General features: G+C 39.5%; 1 protein-coding gene across 11 annotated transcripts in view; it reads right to left on the bottom strand.

Moving 5' to 3' along the window:
- The window catches only part of LOC140340041 (syntaxin-3-like), a 35,117-nt gene extending 13,318 nt beyond the window's left edge, over positions 1 to 21,799 (bottom strand). For 4 of the 11 annotated variants that reach the window (XM_072425005.1, XM_072425006.1, XM_072425007.1 and 1 more), the window contains exons 1-3: positions 21,485 to 21,794; positions 1,490 to 1,567; positions 531 to 630 (exon numbers count right to left, since the gene is read on the bottom strand). In XM_072425005.1, the coding sequence (XP_072281106.1) occupies positions 531 to 630; positions 1,490 to 1,567; positions 21,485 to 21,514 (208 nt within the window). In that variant the 5' untranslated portion in view covers positions 21,515 to 21,794. Of the gene's footprint in view, positions 1 to 530; positions 631 to 1,489; positions 1,568 to 21,484 lie in introns of all 11 variants that reach the window. The other 7 variants (XR_011922572.1, XM_072425004.1, XM_072425008.1 and 4 more) reach the window with 4 other exon arrangements.
- Between the last annotated feature and the right edge of the window lie 931 nt (positions 21,800 to 22,730).

Genomic DNA, 22,730 nt, shown 5'->3' with positions numbered 1-22,730 from the left:
CTCATATAAACCCCACCAGCCAAGATTCCTTTATTCCTTATTTTATTAGACAGCATCATTAGCCAATAGGGAGGTAAAGGCAGTTGAGAGGGCATGAACAAGCTACTTTTTAAAGCAGCAGCCCAGACTAAAGATGTATGTTTATCTGACAATATATTTTTAAATCTTTAGATCACTTTAACAAGTTGTTTCCATAGATTTTCACATTTGTGTAAATGTTCTCACCGTATGCTCATGATACAGCACATGGGGAATTTGCATGTGGTTTACACAGATCTACTAAATACATTTTAAATTCACCCCAACAAAAACTTTGCAGCCAACACAACTGGCGCAGTGGTAGTGTAGTGTATAAGGATCAGGTCTACGGTACTGTAAAAACTGGAGATGTCCAATGATGCCCTAAATATTTTTAGTAACATAACCAAATCCATCAGATACTGAACTTATTTGAATTGCAGTCCATTAAGAATGACTATGCCATGGGACAGCGTAAGGTGTCACTTTGATTGCCTATAACATTTACATACTTTGCTCAGGGAGAGGTGCCGATAGGATGACGCTATGCAGTCTTTTGGTTTCATTTACATTTTCTGAGATCTTGTCAATGTTCTGCCGGGTCTCCTCGATCTATAGACAGGACATTGGTAAAATAATTGAAGTGTGATAAGTGTGATGGGTAATAGGAAACTGATGAACAATATTATTTAAGAACTCAGGGCCTTTAAAGTCAAATCAATTATCAAGGTGGATAGATTCTGGGGGTGTAGTTTTGTACAAGACAAAAAGCCAATAGGGGGACTGCTAAAATTATCAATACCATTAAATAAATATAATATTTCATGGTGGTTTACCAAAAAAAAAAAAGAACACATATATGAAGAAAGAAAATAAAAAGGGTTTGTAAAGTTATTCTTCTATATATTTAAAAGGCCAATTATTACAACGAAAACGGGTCTGGTTTTGTGAAAGGTGTAGACAAATCTTAGGTAACGATTGGAGTGGGAATTTTAAATCTCCAAGACTGTATGTCAAAGGTTCATAATGAAAAGTTGATTAACAAAAATTAAGAACACTTTAGTAGACACAATAATTTAAAGCAGTTAAAATGTGTTCCATAAAGCATGTTGTTGTATGTGATTTGTGAATGTTGTACCAATTTCTGTTCCTAATTTGTCTATTAGCCTTGAAAATGGACAGAATGTAGCATTAGTATTTTCCCCATTATAAACCAGGGCCATTGTCATTTCTGTTACTTTCTGTCTTGTAGACTAATTCTACATGAATTTCCTAATCTTTTAGTACTTTTGGAGTACTTTTTCCCTACCCTTAACCCATTCATGGTACACCTTGGACTAAGTCTAATTTTAACTTTACCCTAATATAGTAAATCACAAAATCTGCACTAATATTTGAAGGTGTATACATTTATATTATCATTGTCAACTTAAAAAAAAAATAAAATTGTATTTCACAGAAATATTCTCACCTGGGTGAAGAAGTCATCCATAAAGGCCACATTATCAATGGCAATGTCGATATCTTCTGGGTCATCTGTATCCTGGGTCTATGGAGGAAAAAACACTGTTAGTAAAAAAAACAAAAAAAACAAAAAAACAAAAGGACATAAGGTATATTGGTCAGATACTAAAAAAATGGACCAGTTTAATTGAAGTTCTATAAGACAGAGATGGCAGACTCTCATAATGAAACCTGGCTAAAGGGAATGAGTTTCTTGAAATAATTTGATATTATTTGGCAAATGTTTTCAATCTTGAATCAAATCCATTCCAGGGTTGGTGGATCCCCCTTGATAGTCTTTAGCTTTAATAAATCAGGCCCAATGTGTAGAGGAACATTAAGTCACATGGAGATATTGGCCCTGATTTATCAAGGAAGTGTGTGTAAGCTCAGTGCGCGTATACATGCGCGCCGATATACAAAACGTATTTCCATGAGCCTGAGTCTGAGCCGAGTGCTAGTACACTCGCCTTCACTTGTCAGACAGATTCCTACCTTGATAAATGAGCAATAGGGGTCGAGAATATGCCAATTAAGACAGTTAGTTTACAGGTGTGCGATTCAGGAGGATCTGTTAGGCTCTGTCAATGGTGAGGTCATAGCAATCAATTAGCACACAGCTGCTCTCTGTTCTGTGCGCATCTACAGTCTATTACAGGTCAATTTGAATCTTTAATGCTTCATCTTATTTTGAAAGTACTACATTTTTATGTTACATTTTACTCATTGACAAATTTGATTCATTTATTGTTACATTTGTTGCACTGTTTTGACTGGTTTGCTTTGCAACACTGCAAACTAATTTCGATCAAGCTGTATATATACTAATTATCGCTCTATATTATTTTATCACACAATAGTATGAATATCAAAAAAATGTCACCAAGCATTTGTGATCTGATTCAAATTTCATTCTAGTTTGGCTTTATTGAAATCAAATATTTGAAAAAAGGATTGTTGCCAAAGATGTTATAATACATGTATCAAGGAACATTTAGTGATTTCACTTGTAAATTATGCACATATTCCTTTTATGAATAAATTGTCATGGTTTTTTTTTCTTTGTTTTTTTTTTTTTGTTTTATTTTTCTTAGTCTGACATTTGCACTGATGTTGATTTGCTGCCACACAACTCCTCTGTTCATCTGTAGTAGTGGTAGGTTTGTTCTCATTGTGCTGTGCTGCCTGATCTTAGCCCTATTGTATACAAACACTCTTCCACTTCCTGTCCAAACAGGTTGTCAATTAGTTGCCCAGCTAAGTTGCTGACTTATTCTAACACACCAGATTGTAATGGAAGGAGGTCCAGGTTGCCAAGCACAACATCAAACCACTTTGATTGCCAAGCTCACAAGCAGGGTCAAGCAGTCTAAGAAATGAACAGATGTTCTGTTGTTGCTCCAATTAATTTTGCTTATTAAATACTGGATTGTATGCAAATTTTAGGTGTTTACATAAAACAAATAGTACTAGTATCTAAAACTTCCAGGGACAAATCCACTTTGTGCCAAAGAGATGTTCTTGGTTTTCCAGGCTTTCAGGGTGTTTATGCAGGTTTGAATGGCATTTTAGACCTTGGCCAACTATATATTGACTTACTCACCTCAGCTTGGTAGCTTGGTAGTGGAAGCACATAAAGGTGGATTCCTCCTTTAACCAGAAGCAATATCATCAATGAGTGTTGCTTGGAGCCATGACATCAGAAAATATAAGAAGATGGTCTTTCTATCCCCTGGGGAAGCCACTTTTTGGGCGAAACGTGTTGGGATTTAACGGAGACAATATGACCCTTTGAGTAGAATTCTTTATTTTTTATTTTGTGTAGATCACATGTATGGTTTATCTCTTATGTTCATGTAATTCATATGTGTATAATATTTATTTAATGATATAGGAATCACATGTGGAACAAAATTCCTAGAAATCTTTGCTGTCACTAATGTTTGAATCAAAACACATAAATAAATGCACTAAATTTACACAACATCCAGTGCCAAAAGCCTGTCTTTCTTTTTTCTTTTTCAATTTTCTCATAAGTAATTTCAGGCTTGCCAATATACAGCTATCAATCACCTCTTTAGTGAGCAAAATTTCTCTTCATTTTAACTAATACCATATACTATAAGCTGTAAACCTTTATGCACGTGGTTACAAATTTTTTGCTGTAATGAATATTTTCTTGGCGTACTATTATTTAATTTACTGACTTACCATATATGTTTTATATTGGGGTATCAGGAAACACCGACCTACACCTTCTGCCCCTCATAATGGGCACAGCAGGAATACAGATCTGGGAACTCAGCACAGTGATGGTTGGAACCCCTCCTAATGCGCACATCAGGAATACATACATACCCAGGAACTTAGCACAATGATGAAGAGAACCCATCATAATGGGCATAGAAGGTATACATACTGGGGAACACAGCACAGGGATGATCAGAACAACTTCACAACCTATAATAGGAAAAGGAGGTACACAGAACTGGGAACATAGCACAGGGATGAAGAGAACCTATCATAATTGGCACAGCAGGTGTACAGGCTGAGGAACTCAGGACACTAATAGTGGGAATTCCTCATAATGGGCAGCACGGTGGCTCAGGGGTTAGCACTCCGGCCTTTGCAGCGCTAGGTCCCAGGTTCGATCCCCAGCCAGGACATTATCTGCATGGAGTTTGCAGGTTCTCCCCGTGTCTGCGTGGGTTTCCTCCCACATCCCAAAAACATGCAGTTAGGTTAACTGGCTTCTCCCTAACAATTGACCTTAGACTATAATAAGCACATATGACTATGGTAGGGACATTAGATTGTGAGCTCCTTTGAGGGACAGTTAGTGACACGACTATGGACTATGTACAGCGCTGCGTAATATGATGGTGCTATATAAATACTGTATAATAATATTAATAGTAATAATGTAATGGTCAGATGTCCACATAAATTTGGTTATACAGAACCAATAGCCCACGCATACTTTTAAGGGTGCAATGATAATGTATCATTGTAGAGTGTGCACCAGGAACACCCATTACCTATGTCCTTCTATCAAATTCTAGACTGCAGAAGTACAGAGTGTGACTTATGACTCATTATGTATTTGCATTGTCACCTGCATATCATCACATCATGACATCTATCGCTGTGTGTTTACTGTAAAGTTATTTATAGCTTCTCTGCTCTTCTCATTTACAGACCTGTGTTACTCTACCGAGTAAAAATCTGAGCTCAGTCATTGAAGCTGAGCCAATTGTTTGATTCCATGATTTTCTGAAACCCTAAGGTAATGTTTGAAGGGAACTAGTAAATGAGGGTCTGGAAAGAGGAGGATACCAAGAATAGCAAATGAACCAACCCAGGAACTCAGAGCAGAAATTGTGAGAAAGTCTCTCCAAGTTCTATTAAACTGAAACATTTTAAGTGGAATGGCCTTTTAAAGAGGCATGCAAAGGGCAGCAATCCATATGCATCCAATCACAATTGTCAATCATACTTTACTTATCCAATTTTCATGGTTGTTATGAGCTATTACTCTTTGTGCTGTCTTTTTCAATACGCCTGATTTTGTCAATTTCGTACCTTTTAATCAGTCAGGTTGCAGCTCTTTGAACATCTGTGCTATTGGTGCAGATGGTCAGTGGATAATCCCCCTAATACCCATAACACGTTATTAAGGTTTTTACTGTTTGCTGGGGGAGGGGAGAGCGTCAGGAGACAGCTGGGAAAAGAGAAACACAAGACACTTGTTCTGATTTTATTAAATGGCAAATACCAAATTAGGATTACAATATTTCTATAAACAGAATACCCCTAGATAATTGTATTGTAAGGACCAAAGATTGATAAAGCCAAAATGGAGCCCTAGGCAAGGAAAAAACCTTGGCCTCCATCTCTTCAATTGAGTTTAATAAGGATTGCAATAATCACAAAATAAGCTTTTACTAGAAAGGATTTCCCTCATCAGACACCAAGTAAATGCAATCCTTGTGACATACAGCCTTCACCACAGCACTATTTTCCTGGTTCATTGCAAAAGTGTGTGGCTTGTACCTAGGATCCCTAGTCATTTACTATGTCCTTGGCTCCTGGCAAGGGTTGCCTTATGAATAATCTGACTGACTAGTAATAAGAGCGGGCTCAACTAGTAGTGACAAAGGTAAAAAAAAGAATGAGACAACGCCACGAGAACATGTCCTATTTAAAAGAGCTTCCTGGCAACTAGTAGCCCATTGGAGCGCTCCCCAATTATTATTACAGCAATGGGCAGAACTGTGTAGTTCTAGTAAACTAAAAGTTCTGTCTGCCTGATGTAGACACTTTCTGTTGGCTCTTTTTCTGATTAGGCCAAAAGATAATGTCATGAACAGGGGAAGGGCAGGAACTAGCCATTGTGAGAACAATTGCAATGATTAATCAGCTTTTCCCCAATTTAAAAAGGGGTAGTCATACTGGTCGGCCCTGACTGTCCATTGTTGATGACATTTTGGTCACCTGGGGAACCTGGGTGGTAGATTTAGCAGAGTATATTTTCCTTTAAAAGACCTGGTTTGATCCTGTTGAATGGAATTTAAGTGGGTGCACACAATGCCAATACTGATCAACTTAGTAAATTAATAATCATACACAACTCTCCAGAAAACAAAATATTATATAGTTGTGAGTGTTCATTAGGAAACACCAAGAGCAAAAAAAAAATTTGCTGCAGATTCAAAAAAAGTCCTACCAAAAAAATTAAAAAAAAAAATAAAACAAAAAAAGTAGGAAGTAAATGACTTAACAAATGGGTCTAGCTCAATGGCCCATGTCTGGAGGACACAACACAAGTACAAATGTTCTTATAATAAACATTTGCTTAACATTGCTTACAGTGCATCTCCAGGTATACTTTTCAGTCCAGACACCTGTATGGTTAACAACTGTCTAAAAAGTATTCCACGTACAGTGTTTAAAGATTAAGTTTGTTCTAATATTGAACACATTGCTTAATCCTGCCCTGTTTCTGTGAAGCTATTGCTTGTTCGTACACTTAAAATGCTCTGGGCTAATCAGTCATATAAGCTCAAACAGCAGATATTGACGTGAAGGACAGAGGTCAAGCAATACACCCATCATTACCTTCCTGCCAACTGTGAATACACAGATCTCTTTTGTTTAGGCCAGCATTCCAATATGGGAAACACGTACGTCCCTTTCATGTATTTCAGACGTCCATTTATTTATTTTTTTAATGTCTATCTACAGACAGGATAAGTCACGATTTTGGCTTACATAGAGGGACGCCTAAGGAGGCTGATAATCCAGTGTTTCTGAAGTCAAAGGAAGGCTGAGTAGGTTTCAATTTCAGTGAATGGAGAAGTTCAGAGAGGCGTTTGAGTCTGGTTGTATATTTTTAATATATTTCCTCCATCTTTTTTTGGTCGATTTGTGGGCACTATTGTAACACTATTGTAATCAAACAGAAGTGCCAAAACAATGTGGAAGCCTTTCTTATGGGGAACCCTTAAATAACTTTCAAATCTTGGGCAACCCTTGCCATATGTATGATATTCCCAATTCATGGTACAGTGCCTGGTGACCAATGGGATGAATGACTCTTACATTGTTGGCCATGACCAAGTCAGGCAGTTAACACTGACGTCACTGGTAACTGACTTGAAAGGCAAAAAGTGCTCAGTGCTCAAGGAACCCCTAGCAACCTCTGGAAGTTGGTAGTCAATGTCCTAGAGGATGAAAGAGATGTGTTCCCTTACTGGGAGGGACTTCCCTTCAATTTCTATCCTAGTGGTCACAGCCTCTGACAGTATATGGGGTAGCCATCAATAAAATCCTGGTAAAAGTTCTAACCCTTTTGTAAGGAGATATGGATTAAAAATGAACTAGTGAAATGGTGGCTTTACAAAAAAGGGTAAGAGGTAAGTATAGAAACACTTCAATAGCAAGTGTGGTCATTTTCCCAATGTCATCAAAATAAATAAAATATGAAGGACTATTTCTGGCACAAGAACAGGTCCAAGATAGTTGATGGAGCTTGTGTAACCCTAAAGAGCTATAAGCCTCCAGAGCCATTTGAAGGTCATTGCACCTTTCTTGTTGACACCAATGGATTTTGCTGATAAATAGGTAATAGAAATTTGACTTATCTTTGTTGATTATTTGGATGTTAAGCTGCGTACACACGTCAGATTTTTCTCGCCCGATAATCGGCATCGGCCAGATATCGGGCGAGAATCTGGCATGTGTACAGTCGGCGTCGTTCATCGTCCGTGGATCCATCCTGGCGGATCCACGAACGTTGAACGACGACCGATCATAATGCAAGGGAAGGGGGAGAGCGCGCAGCAGGGTACCGCTCCGTCACTCTCCCCCTCCCCTCTCCATAGAGCAGAACGGTGCTGTATGTACAGCACCGTTCATGCATCGTGTAGTCCTTTATCGTGAAAGATCCTTTCCAACGACAAAAATTGCACATGTGTACACAGCTGAAGTTGAGTTGTTATCAAAGACTGTTATAGAACACATGGTAGTATAAGAGACATATTGGGAAAACTTCATAGACCAACAAGACTTGGGTAAATATGTGAACAACTGCTCACTACATATGTGTAAACGTGGACTTTTCAACAGCAGATGGTATATAAACATTTTGCTGTGGTGGGAGTTTCAGCCTCCGAATTGCTCCGAATTACTTGTAATAACCTGTTCAATTCCATAATAAAGTGAAACTAAAGCCTATTTTTAACATTAGTGATTCATGCAGGTGGTAATTTCAGAAAGGGACAGGTAATGTCAGTTCTGCAATAACTGTTCTTGCTAGGTAATGGTTATACAAACCTTGCATGAGAAATGGAAGAGTTGGATTTTCGGTAAGCCCCTGGAATGGAATTTCTAGGCTGTCCTGGGCCTGTCCTAAGCAGTGTCTTGGCAGTCCAAGTAGACACAGCACAGTTATGTGCTTAACTAATGTTGGTTTTACATTTTATGTAATGCTACCAGTATCCCATGCATCTTTTATATGAGCCCACAAGACCCATACTGCATTGTTCCCAGTTGCCAGATGCCAGTTGCTATGCTTGTTGCCTATGCTTGTTGGCAAATAGATGCAAGTCATGCAAAAATAAAGTAGTGGTATAGGAGTAGAAGTAGTTTATTAACCAGATATTGTTGATCAAAAATGTGTCCCAAAGACCAGAAGAAAAAATCTAACAATTAACATATGGAAAAGGGGGCAAGTTAAGGGAGCTTGGAACATGGATATATAGCTACAGTGTATCTCACATTTTGGACAGACTGCATTTCCATAGCTTGTGGTGGAATGTCCAAGCCCGACCTCCATCTCTTCTTCTCAGGTGGTGGGGGAGCCAGGCAAGAACAACAGACATACAGTACATTACAGTAAGGTCACAGAACTGCCTTTGTTGCTGCAGGAAACCACCTTAACCCACACAGGAGAAGAACTGCCATCATACAACCACAAGACAAGCTATATTGAGTCTTGGTGCTCTTAGTCTGCCTGAATCCTTATTTTATTTTAAGAATTAGACTGGAAAAGGGTTAAAACCCCGGCACAGGTATGTATTACTATCACTGTTTTGCTCGGGGGAGGTTAGAATTTCCATTAAATTTTTGTTCTAGAAACACAGTAATGAGCCCAGTGAAGACCAACATACGTATGTGAATGGACCCTCCAATTTTGGATTGTCCCTTATTTTTTGTCTCATTAACAGCGATCAGCAGTACAAACAGAGATTAGTTACTAAAGTGAGAACACAGATATTAACCAAAAAAGTTTCCATTCAAATAAACTTCAAATCTTAAAGTGACCTGGTCTCTAGTTGGTAACATTGGTCTCCGTGCAAGTTAACTATGTATATTTACCTGTCTCATAGATCACACCAAAAACAACAAATCATAGCATGCAAAACTTTTGTCAACCTCCTAGTCATCCATTGTGTTCAGTGGTTCGATCATCTGGCCCCTACATACCATGCCCTGTAGGAATATAAATGTCAGTAGGAGGAACCACAGAAAACAGCTTGAGATCAGAAGAACGATACTTCTACAAGAGTCAAACTTACAGACCTTCTATGTTATCCTTCTAAAAATGCTATTTCCTGGCAGTTACTGCAGATTCATTGCCGGTTTTCTTCTCTACACACAACCTTCCCGAATACCTAAACCTTAAATTGACTCTTAAATGAAACCTTCTAAACTCTGATCCATAGTTACATAGTAGGTTAGGTTGAAAAAAGACATACGTTCATTAAGTTCAACCCACTAGGGAAATAAACATATCCCAGAAATAAAACCCTATAAGACATAGTTGGTCCAGAGGAAGGAAAAAAAAAACCCTGGTACAATTTGCTTGTTATTTTTACTTTAAAGCCTTAATACCCAGTTATATTCTGTGCTTCTTGAAAAACATCCAGCTTTTTCTTAAAGCAATTTATAGTAGTTGCTGAAACTACTTCCTGAAGGAGCTGATTCCACATTTTCACAGACCTTACAGTGAAGAATCCCTTCCTTATCTGGAGCTTAAACTTCTTTTCCTCCAGACGCAAAGAGTGCCCTCTTGTTCTTTGTAATGATCTCAAGGTGAATAATGGGGAAGAGAGTTCTCTATATGGCCGCTTATATATTTATACAGGGTGATCATATCCCCCCTTAAACGTATCTTCTCAAGGGAGAATAGATTCAGTTCAGCTAATCTCTCCTCATAGCTGAGCTCCTCCATTCCTTTTAATAATTTAGTTGCCCTTCTCTGTACTCTCTCCAACTCCACAATGTCCTTTTTGTGAACTGGTGCCCAAAACTGGACTGAATATTCCAGATGTGGTCTTACCAATGCTTTGTACAGGGGCAGGATAATGTCTCCATCTCAGCAGTCTATTCCTCTTTTAATACAAGAAAATACTTTACTAGCTTTAGATATTGCACCTTGGCATTGCATGCTGTTATTAGGTCTATGATCTACCAGAATCCCCAGATTCTTTTCCATTTCTGACTCCCCCAAATGTATCCCCCCTAGACAGTATGAAGGGTGCATGTTGTTAGCTCTCAAGTGCATAATTTTACATTTATCAATATTAAATGTAATTTGCCACCTGGCTGCCCAATCAAAACAGTACATCCAGGTCTGCCTGTAGATTATAGACATCCTGTATGGACTTAATTACATTACATAGTTTGGTGTCATCTGCAAACACAGAAATGGTACTTTTAATCCCAAACTCTATATCATTTATGAAGATGTTAAACAGTAAATGTCCCAACATTGAACTCTGGGGTACACCACTAATAACAATAGACCATTCAGAGTATGAATCATTAATTACAACTCTCTGGATGCAATCTTTAAACCACTTTTCTATCCATTTACAGATTGACTTTTCTAAACCTATTGACCCTAACTTGCATATTAGCCGTCTGTGGGGTACAGTGTCAAATGCTTTAGCAAAGTCCAAGTACACTATATCAACTGCTATTCCATTGTCCACCTGTTTACTTACTTCCTCAAAAAGAGTAAATTTGTTTGACAACTTCTATCTTTCCTGAAGCCAGGCTGACTATCACTTATAATATTATTTTCTAGCAGAAACTCCTCTATGTGGTTCTTTATCAGTTTCTCTAAGACCTTTCCAACTATGGATGTTAAACTAATGGGTTTGTAGTTACCTGGTAATGACTTTTTATAAAGAATAATAGTAATGGCTCCCTTTTTGAAGATAGGAACCACATTGGCCTTACGCCAATCAATCGGTACCTTGTCAGTGACTAAAGAGTCTTTAAAAATTAGAAACAATGGCTTTGAAATAACTGAGCTCAGCTCTTTGAGGACACATGGATGTAATCCATCAGGTCCTGGTGCTTTGTCAACCTTAATTTTTCCCAGCTGTTTCTTAATCATATCAATTCTGAGCAATTGTGACTCATTTAAGGCAGTGACATTGCTAATATGAATTTGGACTCGAGCTCTGCCATTTTCCTTCCTGTACACAGAGCTAAAAAAAATTGTTCAGTAAATCTGCCTTGTCTTTATCCCTAGTTACCAACCCAGTGACATCCTTTAGGAGGCCTACATGCTCACATCTGATCTTGTTGCTATTAATATATTCGAAAAAATTTGGGGGGTTTGCCTTACTTTCCTTTGCAATCTGTCTTTCATTTTAAAGTTTTGCAAATTTTATCTCCTTTCTACATCTTTTGTTATATTCTTTAAAGGTTTCAAATGATGAAGGTGATCCTTCATATTTATATTTTTGGAATGCCCTTTTCTTGTTCCTTATGGCTTTTTTAACATCAGCTGTGAGCCACATAGGTTTTAATTTTAGTCTCTTAAACGTATTACCTATTGAAATATATTTTTCAGTTTGCTTTTGTAGAACAGACTTGAAACATTCCCATTTCTGTTCTTTGAGGACAATATTGTCTCCCAGTCCAAGTCACAGAGAGCCACCCTTAATAATGGAAAATTTGCTCTCTTAAAATGAAATGTTTTTATCTTTCCTGTTTTTGCTTCCTGTTTACAGCTTACATTAAATGAAATCATATTATGGTCACTGCTACCCAGATTCTCTTTTATTTGCACATTTGTTATAAGCTCTGCATTGTTAGAAAGAACTAGGTTCAGCAGAGTATATTTTCTAGTTGGGGCTTCTATAAACTGTACCATAAAATTATCTTGTATTACAGATTTCCTTCCTTTTGCTGTTCCTGTAGTGCCATTACTCCAGTCAATGTCAGGGTAGTTGAAATCTCCCATGATTAAAACACTTCCACTTTTTGCTGCTTTTTCTATCTGTGCTAATAGTTGATTTTCAATTTCTTCCTTAACACTGGGTGGCCTGGGTGACTCCCCCAATGAAAAGTCCGCCCAGTGCTCTATGAACCCAAACCCCTCCCCTTTTGCACCAGGACTAAAGCCATGCGTTTAGCTGCCTAAGCTCTCCTTCTGCCTATCCTGTGTTGCGCATGGCACAGGCAATATTCCAGAGAATATTGCCTTGGAGGTCCTTTTCTTCAGCTTAAAACCTAGTTCCCTAAACTGATTTTTAAGGATCCTCCATCTTCTATCTATATTGTCATTGGTTCCAACATGGACCAAGACAGCTGGGTCCTGTGCAGCCCCTCCCAGTAGTTTGTCCACTCGGTCCACCACATGCTGAACCCTGGCACCAGGGAGACAGCAAACCATTCGGTTGAAGGGATCTGGGCGACAAACTATTCTATCTGTCCTCCTGATCATAGAATCTCCTATGACTACCATTTGTCTTTTCCTTCCTACGTTTCCCTCCTCACCACTACTAGATGTGCTGCTCTCCCGGGTGTTAGGGGTAGCAGTAACATCTAGAGTTGCCACCACTGGGTCTGCCACCTGCACATCTTCACATAACTTTGCAAACATGTTGGGTTTCTCAAACACAGGGCTGGCCTTCCTTTTCTGGGGGCACCTACCACTCTCTCTTGTTACATTCACCCAACTCCCTACATGCTCATCCTGATTTACCTCTCCACCCTCCACATCTAAGCCTGCTCAGTGAGCAAGAGACCCTTCTCAATGTGATCCAGTGATTTCAGTGTTGAAATGCGCTTCTCCAGCTCTCCAATGCAAGATACCAGAAAGGCGACTTGCTCACATTTGTCACAGCAGTATTCACCTAGGAGCTGTTGCCTCATTTGTTCATACATGTGACAGACTGTGTACTGAACCAAACCTTCCACCTTGCTACCACTCATTTTCCCAGTTACAATTTTTGTTTACAAGGAGTTATAAAAGTCTACTTACAGTTTGTGGTTACTATAAGGATTGAACTCTTTTTGTTTTCTAACTCCTAAATCATCTTGATTCACAAGCCAAACAGTGAGTAAGCTTAAGATGAGTGCCCCAGGAACTTAAATCACCTGTCCACTCCCCCCTAGAGGTCAGCAAGGAAAAAAGCTGTTAAAAACAAAACTGACAGAAAAACAGTCTAACAGACACAACTCCCAAATGCACAATATCAGACTCCTGTTTTTTTCCAACTCCACTTGATTAAAAATTCATTTGTTTCACAACATTAACTGCTAACCCATTCCTAATGGTGACAACATGCAACAGCAAAACCCCACAGCCTTATAGATCATTGACCAGCTGAAGCACTGGCTTGAGGCTTTTAGAGCAATTTAGATAACCCATAATATATAGAGAAAATGGGACTTGTTCTTTGAGAAGGACTCTATCCACATGTTCATAATCATTCTTGCTACATTAATCACTATACACTCCTCTTTCTGTCAATACTGCAATACATACCACCCATGGGCCTATTATTCACTGCCCACCAACAACTCATTCATGAAGATGACGCCTTTCCAAATGTCCATGCCTCAAATAGAAAGTTGTCACTACATTGCTATCCTTCCTCTCATCCCTGTTATGGAAATCTTCCACCACTCAAACCATGTCATTTCTCAGACACCTTCATTTCAATTCCAAGCAAACTCATAACCCCCCCAGCCTCATTTACCACGCTGCAGTCCAGCAATGAAATATACAAATATAAAAACATTTAAATTGTTTGCATTTTATATATATATATATATATATATATATATATATATATATACACACATATATATATGGTATATAACATGGTGAGCTCCTTAGGCTTACTTTCATTGAACAGTCTCATCTACATCTAATAAACATGTTTCAGGGAACTGCTGGAAGAGATGCAGTTAAACTCCAAACACTGAAAGGACCTCAGCATTGTGACAATGCTTATTCAAAGTATTGAGCGGATTAGAAGTTGTGTGGTGATACTACTGAAGACTAAATGGCGGTGTCATCCTCTAAATTCCATGCACCAAGGGCAGGTTAATCAAAAAAAGGTGGTTGAATAGAAATTAAAAATTTTCAGCCTGGAAAAGCCTTTTAGTTATTTAGCTGCATTTCTACTGAGTGATTTTTACAGGATTGATCAGTTGTTATTACAAGGCTATAAAAACATGTTTTTTATCATGAGAAAACAGCAGGATTCTTTATGAATACAATTCCTTCCCCTAAGGTGTTTCCTTGTTTACAGCCACTTAAAGGGTGGATTCAATGGTTGGCTATGTCACGTCATCCCGTCTCATGTGCTGCCAATACATATCTCTGGAAAAATGACAGAGAAACAGTTTTCTTTTCCTACGGAACTATCATTGTATTAGGATGAACAGAACACAAAATTCTGTGCTGACCATCCGCTGCTACTGCATCAGTGATTGGAACCTGAAAAAGAAGAACCGTCCTGCCTGCATATCAGATAGCTGAGTTATGGATGACTTAATCCCATTTATCAAATAATAATTATAATATTAATAATAAAATTAAATAAAAATAATAGTAAATGTGAATTTGAAAGCCAACTTCAAGTGATAACAAAATTGACTTTAATATGGCTTTTTGCGTCCCATTCCAACCCATTCCATAACAAAAAAATTACAAGAAATCTCTCCTTCTAAGACAAAGGAAAAATTGCCAATGTGCTTCAAAATAAATGACCAATATTGGTAGAAGACAAGGAAAGTGAGCATACTCCTTTCCCCTCACTTCTTTCTCAACCCAAGGATGGCTCCACCATTGATGATGACCACTTTGTATGGAAACGTTGCCTTCTGTATACCAAAACAGTTGTCCCACCAAATCAATATTTGCATTAACAAGCATTGATTATGAATCTGATATTGTAAGCCAGAGGTACTCAACTCCATGAGGGCTACATACATTTGGTGTTCTTAAACTCTTTGTAAACCATTCCTAACAAATTTACTAGAATTTGTAAGAGAAATACTAAAAATGCGTGCAGGTTCTGGTCCTCAAGGTACTCCAATGTACACAATGAGCTAATGAAGTTGGCTTGAACAAGTCACTTCTAAAAGAAGAAGGTTTGATTTTTAAGCTAATGTTACAATTGTCCTGATTCTAAATCTAAACACATGGAAAGAAATACCGTAACTAACAGTCATTATATGACACTTTTGTTCTTGGGTTTATATAAGATTCAGGTTGTTCAAATGAGGTAGAAAAAGGGTGAAGGACCCTTTTAATTCTTCCATGGGACACAGCAAGTCCTTGTTAAGGTGCGTACACACTTCCAATTTTTATCGTTCAAAACGAACGACGAACGATCGATTGGGCAAAAAATCGTTCGTAAAAAAGTAACCAACGACGCCAACGAACGAGGAAAGTCGTTGGAAACGAACGACCGGACCGGCGGATCGGATTGGACGACGATCGTTGAACATCGTTCGTGTGTACGGTCGTTCGGTGATCGTCCATGGGCTGAGCATGCGTAATGAACGAACGTTCGTTCACTTTCCTGTCGTGCACATAGTTCCTCTATCGCTCAAACGATCATATCTATTGTGTGTACAATATCTACGAACGATCGTGTCGTTATCTCTATGTCCAGGATCGGTGGTATACGATCGTTCGTAGATATCGTGCAGGATCGTTCGTCGTTCGTTTTCCAACGATAATAATTGGAAGTGTGTACGTAGCTTTACACCCATGTTTGTCTGCATGCATACAGGAATGAACACCATAAAGAATAATACCATACTCAGCCTTATTTATAAGAAAGCCACATATAACCACCATCCAATCACCTGGTAAAATGTTTAACTAATTCATCTCCTGCCCCTGTACACCTTGTATGGAAAAGGATACATTTTACATTTCCTCTATGTGCCTAGTGAATTAGCAGTGGCATGCTCAATACTTGTAATACATATAAAAAAACTTTTATAAAAAAGTTTTTATAGCCAAAGATATAACATTATATTGTTAGCTCTAGTTAATGACATGACTATGGACTCAATATATATGTATTGCTAAATATTTTTTTTATTATGATTTTTTATACATTTTTATTATTGATTTTTATGTATTTGTTATTATGTATTTTAATATGTATTCCTTGGAGAAACTAGTTTTATAATGTACCATTTGTACCACATAATCAACTATTATTATCATAGACAAAACAAAACAAATTCTATTCAAGAATTTATGATGACACTAAAAAATGTTTCTGCCACAAAACGCATAATAGTGACATAAAAAATCTGAAAATAGTAATAATCTGCAGTAAAATAAATAAATAAAAATATATCTGATGACCCTGTTGTGAAGGTCCACGTTCAGGCACATTATGTTGGGTGACAACATTTTCCTTCCAAGCACTGTTACATGACCTTATTGTACCTTTTAGGTCCATCGCCAACCAATAATGGGGAATTTTAGTGCTATTTTAGTTCTATAGCAGGAGCAGGGGTAATGAAATAGTGCTGGCAGGGGGTATCCGAGAGGTGTTTGAGATAAACAGAGAAGGAGATTGTGAGATTCTACTCTCTTTAGGTGGCTTCAGGTGTTGCTGGCCCCTTGCTCCCTTCTCTTCATAGGATTATTAAAAAAACTGAGGGCCCATTCACACAGTTGATGCATATTTTTTGGTGCATTGTCCTAATTTGGCCCTATGGACCCTCAACCAGTGACCCAAGCACATACTTGACTTTTTAACAGCCCAACGCACCAGAAGGAGGTTGACATGTGCTGGAGTCTATTAAATAGTCATTTGTGTGGTTTCCCATTAATAGGGTGCCCTTCAAAATGCAAGGCCATTGTGTTTTGCAAGCGAACGTCAATGCTTGCCAACACACAAGGAAATAGGCAATGAACTTTAAATGATCTGGTTTAATATTGAGGGTTATATAGGTTGTTTAATTATGTAATACACCAACATATCAGCTTTGATTGGTTTTATGTTATTGTGCATCACCTGTTTTAATGCCATGTAGTCCAATGACAAAGACTGACAGCATGAAACACAGTCATCGAAACGAGTCGGGAAGATAGCGAGAAGTGACATTAAGAATTAAAGCTGCAGGACTATCATGGGGAAACCAGAAGGTTATCCATGTTTTTTGCTTAAAACAGGTCACAAACTAAAGGTCTCTTCAGCTTATGTGTGACATGATAAGATTGGCCGCTTCATAATCCTTTCATGTCATTATGTCACATAACCACTCAAGGCACAGGTGGTGGTTCTTTGCAGAGACCATTTCCTAAAGCAACTAATGTAAATTAAATTAAAATAATTAGCAGATCTCAGCTGGCATGTTATGGATTAGGCTCAGGATTTCTGTGGATGTTATTCAAAATGACCAGGAGTAGTAACATCTTCTGAAGGGGGCTATACCAGTTTATAGGGTGCACTTCTTTTTTTCAATAGTACATAATTACATCTATTGATATGTTTATTGAATAAATTATTGGGGGGAAAAGGGGGGGAAAAGTGTGCCTTTTATTAAACAAATATAATCAGCTCTAAATATGATCAGCTTTAAATAACTTTTAATCAATAATTATCATGGGGTGTATATACTTTATCACATGGCTGTAATTGAATTTCTCTTGCATTGCTGGCCCACCCAATATTGCTGTGTAAGTGATCCTGAACAAAATCAATGGGGAACTAAGGCCCCTTTCACATCCACCGAGAAAAACTGCAAGGTTGGCCACTCCAGTGCTCAGTTCTTCAAAAAGCAAAGGCCCACCAGATTTATGCTTTTGGGAACCGCGGCATGCCCTACCACAGCCAAATACAAAAAATGGATTCCAGCTATTCCCATTTACTTCAATAGGAGGTGCCAGGACTGCAGTTGAGCCAAAGAATACTGCAGCTCACAAAGGGTCTAAAATTGCCATTTTGCAGGGTTGGCCATACTCACCTGTGACAGCACTGAGGCTTGGCAATTGGCCCTACTATCCCGAGTCCTATGCAGCACCACAGAGGCTTGGCAACACCAAGAAGAGCATCCCAGGCATTATCACATGTTCCAAACATAAAGGGGTGCAACCCTCAATAATTGAATGCCAGGGTATGTATCTGGAAATTCTTTTACAAGCTGAACCAGTACTTTAGTAGTTTTATAACCCTTATACTCCGTGACGATTAAACTTTATTTGGTGCAATGGCTCCGTTATTTCAGAACCCACAGGAAAAGGTGTTGCCAAAGTTTCATTTCCTGATACTGGTGCAGATATTTTTGGGGGACTTTTTCCTAATACTGCATGAAAACAAAGAAATGTATAATATCCATGCTGGTAAATGATGTGCTTTACATGCAGTTTTTCTACAAATGGGGAACTGCCAAAATCTGACGGAACTCAAGCTTGCCGATTACTTCCCTTCAGAGCATCTTCTTGCAATGTGTGCATGTTTGTAATTTTCCATATAGTCTTATGTGTGGAAGATTTAGATTTACGTTAGATGAAGCGAAAGAAGGCAAAGGTTGCCTGTGTGCTGCATATGTTTTTTTTTTACAATCTTTTCAACAAAACTGGTCCTCAAAAATTGAGAAGGACCATCGTGCAGAATGTTCTGCAAAAACAATCTGTGTCCAACCGTGTTTCCAACCACATTTTTGAATTAGTCAGTAAGGTTGCCATCATTTGGTTTTTCAACACAAAGCTTCTACTCTTAACAAAAGCACCTACACATGTATGCTACCATTTAGGGGCAAAGGAGGAGGGTAAGTAGGTAGACAGTTCAGAACAATAGACATACTTGCCCAAATTAGGTTCGCTTACATATTGATGAACATCCTTGACATTCTCCGATCTTGTATGTTGTGAACCAATATGGGTGAACATTAGAATGGGAACCTGGCAAAGTAGTGAACCTGGAAGGTGGTGAGCATCCTTATTAACTGGTGGTTGTTAAAGGTGGTACAGTCCCAACAACCAGCCAATAGTAACATTGCTTGCTTACTACTTTGTTACTTGCTTGGTTACTTAGTAATCATCTAGAAGCCTGTAAAGATGAGGTGTTCTCATTGGCTGGTGGTTGTTAGAGATATCATGGTCTTGAATGGAAATTTAGTGCTCTTACAGCTGTCTTTCAACATTGATGACTAGATGACCAACAAGAGCAACAGATAATAGTTTTCCAATACCAAGGATGTAGAAGAGCACCTGACACTTCTCCTGTTTTGGTAATTTTCACTGTCAACCAAATTGATCACTTTGGTTGATGACGATCAAGCATCTGTATGGGGACTCTTCAATCACTTTGTCCTATAAAATCTCGTTTGATGTAGGTGAATGTTGCCTTCCAGACCAGAGGTTCCCAGCCCCTGGTGGGCTGTGGCCATTTGGCAGGTGGGCTGCGAGAGCACAGGGACCAGTGGTAGTCTGCGGCTCAGTCTCCCATATAGATCGCAGGCTGGGGGCAGTGAGCGGGTTGTGTCCAGACACACACAATTCGCCCACCTCCCCCAGCCTGTGATCCATACTTCTGGGTTCTGGCATTATGACATCACTCAGGGGGACGTTTCTTCTGCTTTGAGTGACACGGGACTCTGGACTGCGCATGCATAGATTCAGTGGTCCGTGAGCTAAAAAAGGTTGGAGACCAGTGTTCTAAACAAAGAAATGTCATTGAATAGGCCCATCTTAGGCACTGATCCATCATCGGCCCATCAACATTGTCATTGAATTGGACCATCCAACATCCATGGACACCTTATGTTTGGTCATTCACAGTTCAAGGGCTGATGTACCACCTTGTATTATACCCGGTAATAACAGTAAATTGTCATGTGATCAGTTTACTGGTAATTACCTGGTTGGTTCATGAAGGTGTTGAGTGAATTTTATTTTATTTTTAAGGTTTATATGTTTTCATATTTACTGGGTTTACAAAACACAAATATTAAAACATAATAAAGGATATTATGGGCAGGTGTGGTGCAAATCCAGCAAGTAAGTTATAATATATTACTGGTTAAACCTGCAAGGCTTATCCCATTGATGGAACTTCCATTCATTTCCAGTCCCAGAAACACAGTAGGAAGTGAAAAAATCTTTCTTCATTAGGGTTAGTACACTTTATTAATAAAACAGGGAATTAGACATTCCCTCATGGGAATCTTCCAGGTCCATGTGTTTCAACGGCAGTAATTGACATTCCCTAGTGGGAATGAGATTCCCTGCTTTATAAACAGAGGCAACACAAATAAAAAAAATCCTAATCCTAATCATATGAAAAAGGCAAATGCTTGAAAAATTACATCAGGTACCCATTACCTAATGCAATGCGAGATAACACATGGTAGTGCATTACTACACTGTAATCATGGGCAAAATAAATGCCACCATAATGGGAGAATGCACATGTTCATTGACACACATCGCATTCCATGAAAAAAAGAGCTGTGGATTCAGTCATGTGACACGCATGTACATTAGATGATCACATCACATGCACTGCCATCAGATTTTACATAGGATGATCACATGACTCAAGTACTGCCGTCAGATTTTACATTAGATGATCACATGACACATTCTAACTGGCCACTAATTTTTTTCCGAAATGATCAAATGACACACCTCAACTCCAGTAAAATCTATTGGAAGTTGATCACATGACACATACATATTGGCCATCCTTTTTTTTTCAAGATAATCACACGACACATCCATACTACCAATAGATTTTACCAAAGATGATTACATGACACACTGGTACTTCTAATACATTTTGCCATAGGTGATGATTTTACCTGAGATGATCAGCACTGACTGTACAGAGCGTTATCCCCGTGTATTAGTCGGGTACATTGGTCCCCAGGTATCCTATGATTGGTTTCAGGGTAGGTGGGCAGCCTGTCTGATACCCCAGGGTGACCGATGACACCATATCCTGATCCATAATACACAAAGTGATACAACCTTCAAATCACAAGAACAGAGGGGTGCTGGGACCTGACATTTTAGCATCAGATAGGATAGCTGTATGATGTGGTGGGATGATGATAATAATGAAGTCTGGGCTGTCCTATGACATGCTATGGTTGCTGTGTTTATATTTCTATCCTCCAGAAAGTCACCCGACCTGTCCGACTGGTCTAACAAACCATAAGTGTCACTTACCGCTCGCAGCTGCTCCAGTCGGTCCTTCATGGTTGAGAATCAGGGCTTTATCTGTCTGTCAGTCACACGGTGTCCCGGCTCTAGAAATTCACACTGTCTCCTATTGTACACCGGATCTTCCCAGCCATCATTCTCCTCATTCAGCGGCGGACATGACTGTCATACGAGCTAGAGGTCACCACCGACTGATCCGCGTGTGTAATCGGGGTGTCCTGCAGACCGATCCGGAGAACTGTCTGTGTTTAGAAATCCTGTCAGTCACTGACACTGATCCGGGCTTACCGAGAGCTCTACACACTGCTAGGCCCCGCCCTAATCTTCTGGGGACCGACACAGGGCGAGGATTCTGATCATGTGATGTCACTGCTTACCTGACCAGGTGTGACTCTAAACAGCCACGTCTCCAGACCTGAACTACACGGGGCACAGAGGGGTGGGAGAAACAGAGAGCGGAGGGGAGACCTGTTCTATGGCACATAGAGTGGGGGGAGACCTGTACTATACAGGGGCCACATAGAGTAGGGGGGACCTGTACTACACAGGTGGCACATAGAGAAGTGGGGAGACCTGTACTATACAGGGGACTTAGAGAGGAGGGGAGACCTGTACTATACAGGGGGCATATAGAGGGGGGGACCTATACTATACATAGAGGAGACCTGTACTATACAGGGGGCACATAGAGAAGAGGGGAGACCTGTACTATACAGGGGTCACATAGAGAGGAGGGGAGACCTGTACTACACAGGGGGCATATAGAGGGGGGGGGGGGACCTATACTATACAGGGAGCACATAGAGGGGGGGACTGTACTATACAGGGGGCACATGGAGAGGGGGTGTACTATACAGGGGAAAAGAGAGGAGAGAGGACACAGGGGGCACATAGAGGGAGGGACCTGTACTACACAGGGGGCACATAAAAGGAAGGGAGACCTGTACTACACGGGGCATAAAGAGGGGGGTACCTGTATTATACAGGGGGCCCATAGAGAGGAGGGGCTGTACTATACAGGGGGCACAGAGGGATTGGGTCTGAGAAGGTTAGGGGAGAGACCTTTCATAAACAGGCAGCACATAGAAAGGAGGAGAGAGAGAGAAAGAGAGAGGAGAGGGAGTGAGACATGGGGGGAATGAGAGAGAGAGAGAAGAAAGGGGGGACAGAGAGAGGACAAAGCACAACAGAAAGCCTACCATTACGTGGACCTGTAATGGGAAATATGAGGGCTACCACCAGTTCCCCAACT

This window comes from Pyxicephalus adspersus, chromosome 10 (assembly GCF_032062135.1).
Source record: "Pyxicephalus adspersus chromosome 10, UCB_Pads_2.0, whole genome shotgun sequence".
In the NCBI taxonomy this organism is placed as follows: domain Eukaryota; kingdom Metazoa; phylum Chordata; class Amphibia; order Anura; family Pyxicephalidae; genus Pyxicephalus; species Pyxicephalus adspersus.
Note: the sequence above shows the minus strand (reverse complement) of the source record. Positions and strands in the feature narration are given on the sequence as shown.